Source organism: Drosophila albomicans, chromosome X, assembly GCF_009650485.2.
Source record: "Drosophila albomicans strain 15112-1751.03 chromosome X, ASM965048v2, whole genome shotgun sequence".
NCBI lineage: Eukaryota > Metazoa > Arthropoda > Insecta > Diptera > Drosophilidae > Drosophila > Drosophila albomicans.
This window is the reverse complement of record NC_047627.2, coordinates 10834379-10844903: the sequence shown is the minus strand read 5'-3', so window position 1 is coordinate 10844903 and position 10525 is coordinate 10834379. Positions and strand designations below refer to the sequence as shown.

Below are 10525 nucleotides of genomic sequence, written 5' to 3'. Positions count from 1 at the left end.
TTTACATAGTCATTACGATAGATGGCGCCACTATTTAACCAAGTGACTTGCTGTATTTCTGCCTGCTGCTGATTTATGATCGCCTGGTATTTCACCGTGTGAGCTGGGACTTTTCTGCAGTTCGTAGTGACATCGACTGGACAACAACAACAATAACATCATCATAAGTTGTTGCTGTAATTATTCGTGTTGTTGTAGATATTGTTGTTGTTGTTGCTGTCTACTTGAAGCTGCGAATGCTTACAAAGAGACAATTCATTATTTAAAATAGCAGGCGAACATAAATCAGCAGCAAGTGGTGGAATTGAAAATGTCATATTATTCGCAGCTTATTTTTTAAATTTAACGGAAATGCTTTTTTCGAATGCTTTGAAATTTCAAATTTGAAATTGGAGCTACAAAAATGTCATTTTTATAGCATACTTTGAGGGTGCAACGAGAGTTCATTTCCGAAAAGTAGCTATATTTCGGCCATATCCTGCCGCATTTTCAAAGGACACATATTGGTAAGATCGAAAGGACCAATTCTATGGAAGGGCATCAAAAAATATGGGATCGTCTAAGGATCCAATACTTTTAATTTTTAATTCTCAGGAAAAATGCGAACAGCACAAATTACAGGACGATTTCAAAGTTCATCGACAGGATGATAGTCATCGTCAATATTCTTTGATTGGCATGGACATCACGATCGTCCTTCCAATGGATGATTATAGAAAGTAAGGCTGAAATACTATGCTTCTGCTACAAACAGTCAAATTAGAAAATAAATACTTTTACCATTTTAGGGATATTCTTTATCCTTCTTAATACTTACGCTCTCCAACAAACGTTATTTTTAGATTTGTTGCTTTATTTGTCTGTACTTTCTTTATAGTTCAAACCATTTTTATATTTTACTTACCGTTTTAATGTATTTGAGTATATGATTATTATTAGCTTTTATAATGATCCAATTTTTATGTTCGATATTTTCGCAACTTAAGAACAAAGAGCGGAACAGCCCAATGAATAGAATAGGAAGTAAAAACGAGAAATTGTCTACATATTGACTGTTCTTGTGTTAGTGTTCCGAGTAATTTTTAATGTATCCGATTGGTTTCATTTTGCATGTAGTTTCATATGTAAGTTGTTTTGTAACTGTAATCAAAGCGAAGACACGAACCATACACACTTGGCATCCACAGTATGGTTGCTAGCTTTGCTGAGCCGACTCTTAGTGTTTTTGCGAAACTTTTGCAAAAATGTTGAAAAGCTCCCGTAAAGCTTTTAGTTGTGTAAATGCAATTAACAGCGCTTGGCATTTTCGGCTTTGTAGGTAGGCAAGCTGCAGCTTCCGATGGACCCGACGTACACACGCACACACACACACACGCGCATATACACAGAAACAAGCACGCAGTCAGCTAGACAGCCGCCCCCGCTTGTGCCCCCCTGCGCAGACAAGCTTCTAGCCGCGTCTGCTTCTGCATATCGGATGTGTTTGTGTGTGTGCGCGCGTTGTTGTAGCCGTTGCTGCTATCGACGGTTGCTTTTCAATTTGGCCAAGTCCAAGTTTAACAGCGCTTAGCGCGCCAGAATCAAGTTCAGTCGCGCCGCAAACGCGTTGCGGAAATGTTTTGTTGTGAGCATCGTCGGCAACAACTGCAGAGGAAACGCATCACATTTAAATCACATATCCTGCTCTTACGTAGTTCTGCTACGCGCCGCTAGAATCACTCGCGTTAACAACAACACTCAAATCCAGAGGGGATAACGTTTAACTAATCGCAGGTAAACGCAACCGGGCAACGGTTAATTAACCTACAAACGTGAAACCGTTAATGCCGGAATATACAAAATGTGTGCGAACGTGTGTGTGTGTGTGTGTCTTCCCAGGAGTGTTTCATTATTATTTTCTGCATTTTTTGTTTCTGTGTGCGACGTTGTGAACCTGGCACGTGGTTTCGTGGCATTCGTGTCCTTGCCGCGGCCTGCCACAGCTGCTGCTGCTACGACTGCGGCTGCTGCTGTTTCGCTGTTGCCTCTGACTGCCTTTTGAAGGTCATTACGCACGAGGACTGAAGGCCACAACAACAAGCTTAATGCGACAGAATGAAACAGCAGGCGTTTGTGCTAGTGAAAGTAGCGCGAGAGCAACAGAGAGAGCACGAGTCGGTGTCGAACCAAATGTCAAGAGGTGTTGTTGCTGTTGTTGGCGACAGCCTTGAGCGGCAGGCGGGTGTGAATGCGACGGTTACTGTGCTTGAGTGTCGGCGTGTGTGTGTGTGTGTGTGGGGCCAATTGCGATGTACATATGTGGAAAGTAGAATAGAAATATTTCGTCCTCGCTCGCAACGAAAGTGAAAGTATAAAGGAAACAAAAAACGGTTCAACTGGCAATTGAGCAACTGCGAGTCGATTCTATACAAACACAAATAACAAGCAATTAAACAAAAGCAATTCTCATTGTGCAATTGAACTGACCACAATAAATTGCACTTAATGATAAAGCGAAACTGACAAAGCTATTAAAGAAAAGGCAATTTAATGTAAGGCGCGATAGTAAGCAAAAAATCTAAGCATAACTTTGCATAGAAAAAAGTGTAGCCCATAAAATGTCAGAATAAGCTGGCTCTGCTTGCATACAAAAAGTGTAACCCATGAAAGCAATCATAAACAGAGCTTAATAATCTCATTCTCTTACAAAAGACAGTTACGATAAGAAAATAATAAATTAGGAAAGAAAAAACGAAAAAAATGACTTATCAAATCAAATAGTTTATTCTTGTTTTTAGAAAATGCATTGAATTTATTATGAAAACTTCGAAGAACAAATTTGAAAATCGTAGATCTATAATACATACATTCGTCAACCGATTTAATTTTGTTGTTTTTGCATATTAAGATTAAATGAAAATTAAATGTTATAGGTAATATTGCAAATCCTTGAACCGAAAACAGTTGCTAAGATGATTTTACAAGAATTGCAATAATAAAATAGACAAAGTTTGCTGAAAACAAAAAAAAAAAAACATTTTAATAACAACTACTTACAAGTTAGACCGCTCCCTTGAGTATGAGCGCAATGGCTCTAACCAAAAGATAGACAGGTAGAACTCTTGTCATCGTGAGTTAGACAAATCAAATATTAAATATTTGAATGAACGATAAGCTTGGCCTCGAGTCTCAAGTTTGACCTGGCTTTTGAGTGATTCTCGCACAATTCGCATGTGTTCACACCTGACACGAAGACGGGCGGGCAGACAGGCAGACGGACAGATATACACTGAGAATTGGCGTTTGTTAAATCTGCATGACTTCTCGGCAAGTTGTGAAATTTACTCAGTGATTAGCACAGCTAAGGAGAAGGCCGCGACACGCCCGTTACCAACTTGCAAGTTCTGCGAGTTGAACAATCACCGAAGACTTCGAGTTGACATAAGGCCTCTTTGTATCCTCACTTCCGAATGACAATGCTGACAATTAGCGCAGCAATGAAATCGAAAATTCGAAACGACAAAATAATCTCTGATCAATTTTGGAATATCATTTTTGTGATAAACATATTCTAAGGCTATCTTCGATTGCCATTTAATACTATGAAGTATTACCTCAGCTAAGTGTAGTTTCTATCAATTGAAGATCAGAAATTGACCTTTAAAACAGTTGACAGCACCCACAATCAAGAGTGAGGCAAAGTGCAGCAGGTTGCACTGTGCTTGGGTTTTGTCTTAAGGTTTTTAGTTAAGATCTCATTTGACCTTCGCAGTGCGACACGTTCAGTGACCGCCACAGTCAATGCCATTGTCCATTACAAAGCCGAGGCTCTGTTCCACTTCCCGACTCTCCAAGTCTCCAACTCTTCAGCTTTCCACTCTCCCGCTCTCCCCTCTCTTTGAATACAGCTGCTCTTCAACTTGACCCCATTTTGTGCTGACTTCGATTTCTGGTTTTACGTTTGTCTTTTGCGGACAAGGACTTAACCGACTATGAAGCTGGACTTGGACTTGGACTTGAAGTTGAAGCTGGAGTTGCAGTTAAAGTTAGAGCAGAGCACGTAGGGCCTTTGTGTGGCCTTTGAGAAGGCGATTAAGATCGCTTTGTGAGACAAGCAGTCGGTTTGTCGGCGCAATTACACGTCCGAAAGGTAACAACTTGGTAACTGGCTACAAATTGGATGTCGGCCAGCTCTTCAAGTTGTCATTTCTGCTTGCCAGTGGTGGTGGTAGATGGTAGATGGATGGGGACAGGGAGGCGGGCTTGGCGGCTAGCTTCTTGCTGCTTTTAATTTATAATTTTTATGATGTTTTCCAGTTTTGTGTCTTGTTTGTTTTTAATGTGGTATGATGTGTGGCTCAGAATCTCGAGACACTCACAATGCAAGGGGAGCAGCAATAACAATAACAATGTATCAAAAACAGCAGCAGCAGCAGCAGCAGCAGCAACAACAACAGCTTTAATAATAAATAAAATAAAAACCTGTTACAATGCGCTTCGCACGGCTGAAGGCAAGTGAAGGGTAAGGCAGATGCAGAGCTAGGGACAGACAGACGGACAGACAGACGGACAGACAGACGGACAGACAGACAGACGGACGGACAGTCAAGTTAGGGGGACAGTAGAAGAGGGGAGGGAGGAGGTCAGCTATCGAGTTTTTGTACCCGCTACTCATACAACTTCAGGGTATTATAATTTAGTAAAAAGTATCCATAACCGACATGATAAAGCTCCTCCATCTGCCCGTCCGTCTGTCTGTCCGTCTGTCTGCACAACTAGATCTCAAAGACTATAAGAGCGAGTGACACTTAATTTAGTAATAACACTTCTTTAGGTATTACCGTCTTCTTTGTAATTTCGCGACACTTCCGACAAATAAAAAATTCGCACATAATCAGAACAATAGTGTGAATCGCTGTATTCCTAGAAAAATGAATGTGTGGTATCTCAAAGTCAAGCATATATGATTATAGTTTTCTTAGTTGTTGTTATACCCTTGCAGAGGTTATTTTCATAATTTGCAGAAGTGTGGCCAGCGAGACCCATTCAACCACAAACAGATTCAGTTTGTTAAATTTTGATGGAACTTGTTAGTAAAGTCATTGAAAATGAAGAGAGAGTATTTGCTCTTCGGCACTTCGTGATTGGTTTTGTTTATCTTGTATGTTTTTAGATTGGCTTGGTTTGGTTAAGGAGCAACAGTAGCTGCGTTTGCTTTGATTGATGATCCAAACGACACGCCTATTCCAATGCCCCGCGACCTCAAACGACCCCTGGCCATCTCTATATCTCAGTCTTTGTTTTTGGCTGCTCTTGTAGCATTTAATTGCAAGCTGAACAAGTTTATTGAGGGCTAACAGTAGCTTACAGCTTTGTGGGCCATAAATGCGAGTTACACGCGGATTAAACAGATTGGGGCATGGCCTATAGCCTGACCCCAGCCCAAAGCGATTAAAGTGACTGACTGACTCGTTGAGTCGACGTTTAACTGAACAGTATCAACTGGTATGGATTGAAAAACAGTACAACTCGTATTTATTATGTATACACAACATTATGTATGTAGATCTCTTGACACTTTGGCGCCGCGGTCATTGTACTTGACGTACTCCGGAGCCAAAATCAAAGCCAAATGCCTAATAATACAATCACAATCACAATCACAGTCGCAGTCGCAGTCACAATCGTATGCTATCCAAAAATCGATTCAAAATGTTATTTGATTTTGTTTTCATTTTCGTTTCGGTTTTCGTTTTCGTTTTGGTTTTTGTTTTCTTTCTGCAAACAATGAGAAGACAAAGCCATGTCTATGGCTAGACAAGATCGAGCCAAACCGCCGGCTTGATGCCTATTTATGCCATCAAATTAAAAAGCATTGACATTGAAAATTATGCGAACGCTCTGCGAGACGCAGTTGCAGACGGAGATGGAGATGGAGACGGAGACGGAGACGCAAATGGAGATCGTCAGACAGTTCAACGGTCAGATCCGTAGAGAATAATATTCAACTATATGCGTATAAATACATATGTTTAGATATAGCTGCAGATCACGATCTCGATCAATTCGGAAATTGCCACTGACAACTTGCGAATTAAGATTGATCGCTGCATTGTCTCCCTGTCTGTCAATCTATAGTTGGTTGGATTGATCGCCCCCACAATATCCGACAACCGACAACGACCCGACACTTGTTTAACAATCCGCGATCGACGATCGGCGATTGTATCTATACGGTTCGACCTGCCCTCTATGTCATGTTGCGGCTTGTATAACACAATGCAATGAGAGCATGAACATGCTCGTAAATAATATATTTATAATACTTATAATAAGCAGCTCTCAAAATGCCATCATTAATTATTTTCATTTGCGACACTTGCGACGTTAAATGTACCAAGTTTACGTCTTGGAATTCCACGTCCCTCCCAACAACAACAAAAACAACAACAATTATGAAAAGAAACTCCAAGTGACACTGAAACTGAGTGAGAGAACTGTTTGTTTATGAAGTGATTCCAAAACTTGCACTTCAATGGCATTTCTGATGTTTACCTGAGAAGCCCAAAACAAAAAAAAAAAAAAAGATTCAAATAAAAAACAACTGAAAAAATGAAAAATAATAAATTGATTTGTGCCCATTCAATAAACCAACAACATCAAAGCAACAAAAATGCCAAAGTCGCTGTCATAACTAAAAATAACTGAAAAAAACATAACAGAAAATAACTTTTCAAGTGGATGCCAAACTTGTTCGCACCCAAAATACTCTAAATTTTGCCAGTTAACCGCTAAATTTCAATTACAATTATGTTTCTGTCAAGGCCAACAATGTTGTTGCCATTCTTTGCGAAACTCGCATTCAGTTAGCCATGTTCTTGTTGGCCAAACTGCTTATTAAGTTGTAATTGAGCACACGGTTTCATCCAACTGCTAAATAGATATTCAAATAAAACGTTTTTCACTTGATTGGCAGCACTGAACCCAACGTTGAAAGTGCTGCCAATTATTTAACTACTCCAAATGGAAATGCAGCAAGCGATTTTATATATATATGTATGTACGTACATAAATACTTAATTAACAATGTGAAATCGCAAAGTAATAAAATATTATTGTTGCATTAATTCTTTCGCTTTTACAACACACTTGCAAATATTGCACAGTCATGCAGTTACTACTTGCCCTTGAAAGAATTCGTGGTGTGCAAAATTCGTTTGTTTGTTTTGTTTATCAATTTCCAATTGTGAAACAAATGACCAGCCAGCCTTGCCATCTCGTTGCCCCACACACACACACACACATACACGCAGTTATATTGAAATGTTGCCACCTTATATTATTACACCATGATTGCGCTAGTTGCGCAAGCGCGTTGTCTCGCCTTCTCTTACAGCATCCGTGATATAGGCGAAAGCGTAGAATTTTATGGGGCAAAGAAGAAGAGCAACAAAGGTAGCAAACAACCTGTTGAATTGTTGCTTGCTGCTCTGCGCGGCAGAGTATTGCTGAGTATAACTGTTGTGTTCGATGATCAAACACAGCACAGTTGATGTTGACATTTTTGGGCTGTGGCCATTTGCCACCCGCGTTGTTTTCCTAATTAATGCAAGGGGCGTGGACGGGGGCTTAGCATGAGGTGCGCTCAAACCTTCACCTTTTGCTAATTTACTCGCTGAATTGGGTAATCGAGCAGTTGGCCATAAAGAATTGGTAACAGACAAATACTTAATTATGGCGCACACTTCTGCGCGTCGCTGCGCATCCATCAGACTGCGCTCCCTGCTTCCTCACTTCCCTTCGTTTTAACCCTAGAGAGGCAATGACCAATACATTGATATTGATTGAAATACGTATGCGTATGTGATCAGTCTATCAATATGTTGAACATTTCTGAATGTAAATACAATCGAACATACTCTTTCTCTATGGAAACCTTCCATAAACTTGTAGAAATAAAATCACCGGTCTAGGGTTAAAGCTATCGTAATTAGTTTCCGTTTTGCATTCATTGTTGTTGTTGCTGCTGCTGATGCTGCTTTTGTTGTTGCTATCAACGCCTTTGCCTTTTTTTTGCAAACTGTTTTGTTATTTCTTTTCATTGACTTTGTTTTGATCGCCACATTTGGCGTTTTGGCGCCGCTCATCGCTTACAGTGGCGCAAGTTTCTCGCCTCGATTTGTGTTTTTGCATCTCAGCTGCGTATTACATTTCACGCACTTTTCGCCGACCTGCGGCCCAGTGTGTCATCATGATGCCATAGCAGAGGTCAACTGTGCGCCATAGAAATGCTAAATTCAAAGATGCGGGTGAGCTATGGCGACGACGGCGCTATTCAGCTGCTAATTAACTGTGCGCTGTGACGCTGTGCTAATGATGGCCCACATTTGGTTCGTCAGTCCTTCAACAGCATCTCGCATCTTCAAGCTCAATGATGAGTATCAATTCTTACACACACACTCTCTCTCTCTCTCTCTCTCTTCTCTCCAGCAGTGAAGACCTCTATCGTGCTCTCGCCCTCGTTGCACGATGGCACTGGCGCTAAAGACGCTACTGCTGGCGCTGCTGCTCAGTCAGACGCTTCCGTCGAGCATTGGCTCCGCGGTACTCATCTCCGATATGACCATGACCATGATGGTGGAGCTGTCGTCGCGTCATCCCTTCTGCAAAATGCACACGGATCGGTGAGTTCAACTGAGCAACAAAACTTTCAATCAATCCTCGCTAATAATTTATCGTTTCTCTATTCTCTAGCGGCGACATTCAACGCATGCTGCTGCAATCCGATCCACGTCGCATACGCCAGGTTCCGCGCGAGTCCGTCGTCGAACTTGAGGAGGTTTGTCGTCGGCAAGGATCCTATGGTCATGAATTCCGTGGCGGACTGGGATTCATTTATCCGGGCACCAAGTGGTGCGGTCCCGGCACCTCGGCGGTCAATTATGATGATCTGGGTCAGCATGTGCGCGAGGATCGCTGTTGTCGCGAGCACGACATGTGTCCCGACGTGCTCAACGTGGGCGACTGTCGACGTGGCCTCTGTAATCGCGGCACCTTCACACGATCCCATTGCGATTGTGATGCACGCTTCCGACGCTGCTTGCAGGCGGCCAACACGGAGACGGCCAATACGCTGGGCGCGATCTTTTACAATGTGGTACAGGTGACGTGCTTCCAGGAGCGCAGTCCATGCTCGGCCCACCAGAGGTTCGAGGATTACTTTTATGCGACCAACCATTGCCCAGCCGAATATCGGCAGGCCGATCTCTATGTGCCACCGCATGCCGATAATCTCATTTCCAAGATCCTCTCGCACCCCCAAGGTCGTTCGCTGCTTCCCGAGCCCGTCGTCGCTCCCTCGCTCAAGCACAACGCACGTCGCTTTGGCGTCAAACTGGCCAGCGTCGGTCTGGCGGCAGTCAACATTCTGCGCGAGGTTGTCCACCGTCCGCGCCTGATCTGGGACAGTCTGCATGCGCCTGTCAGCCGAGAACTGCCGCCAGGTCAGCCTGGTCCTGGTCCTGCTCCTAGCTCCAGGGGAGGGTATTATTACCAGCGACCCGGGCCACGGTACAGCTACGACTACGACTATGGTTGGAGCTGAGACGAGAGTGTTAAGGAAAGACTGTGTCCCATTTAGTATTAGTAGTTATGTAGAACACAAAGCCAAGCACAAGCACATATTCACGCCTCACTTAGTCATCTTTAGTCATTAGATATGTTCCCAAAGCATGTGCATGTTTTTATCATAAGACTTTGTTTTTGTTTTTTTTTTTTTTTTCAATAAATTAAGTCAACTGTCACTCGAGGTCGCCGTCTATCAACTAGGCTTACCTTCTCTCCCTTTCTCTCTATCACAATCTCTCCGGCAGAGCGGGCTACAATCAAACGGAGCAGGAGGCCATCTGCGCACAGTGGCAATATCAGCCATCGGAAAAATATGTGCCCAGCCAGCCGCGCACGTCGTAGATAGCAAGAGACGACCTGGAACTGTTCAAGTGACCCTACCTGGAAACGAATACAAATCTACAATATCACTTTAGCAATTTACTATAGTATTTTATGTATTCCACCGCGCCCCCCAAATTCTGTGCACCGCGTTCTGTCCACAGAATCACTGTGCCAAAAATCAATAATACAACATGGCGAATATATTTTTCATAAGCAAAAAAAAAAAAACAGAAAAAAAACAAAAAAAAAAAATAAACATATATACATGCATATATTTACCGAGATCTGAGAGCGAATAAAATATCAAGCAAAACTCGTTGAAATGTCGTTACTTCAGAAGCAGCCACAGCCTGTAAGTATGCAGCACTTATGTAAGAGTTACATTTCATGCCGAAATTAGTCTCGGCCTGGAAGTATGCTATAGTAAAATTCGTTCCACATATGACCTGTGGAACCTAAGCATAATTGACCACAGTCAAATTCTAACGGGATTTTTTCAAACTGCAGCACGCTCCCAAATACCCCGTCTGTCTGTATTTTATACAGTCTTGAATACAATGTTAAACACTGACTGATTGACTCGCATTTTTGCATT

General features: G+C 42.2%; 1 protein-coding gene across 2 annotated transcripts; it reads left to right on the top strand.

Annotated features, from left to right (window-relative positions):
- Positions 1-1578: 1578 nt before the first annotated feature.
- On the top strand, positions 1579-10243 carry LOC117577605 (acidic phospholipase A2 PA4). 2 transcript variants are annotated; one of them, XM_034262452.2, is made up of 4 exons: positions 1579-1773; positions 8473-8663; positions 8734-9186; positions 9852-10243. In XM_034262452.2, exons 2-4 carry the CDS (start codon positions 8509-8511, stop codon positions 9946-9948), a joined length of 705 nt encoding a protein of 234 aa, XP_034118343.1. In that variant the 5' UTR covers positions 1579-1773; positions 8473-8508; the 3' UTR covers positions 9949-10243. The 2 variants fall into 2 exon arrangements, with proteins under 2 accessions (XP_034118343.1, XP_034118342.1); XM_034262451.2 differs by having other exon boundaries at positions 8470-8663.
- The last annotated feature ends 282 nt before the right edge of the window (positions 10244-10525 follow it).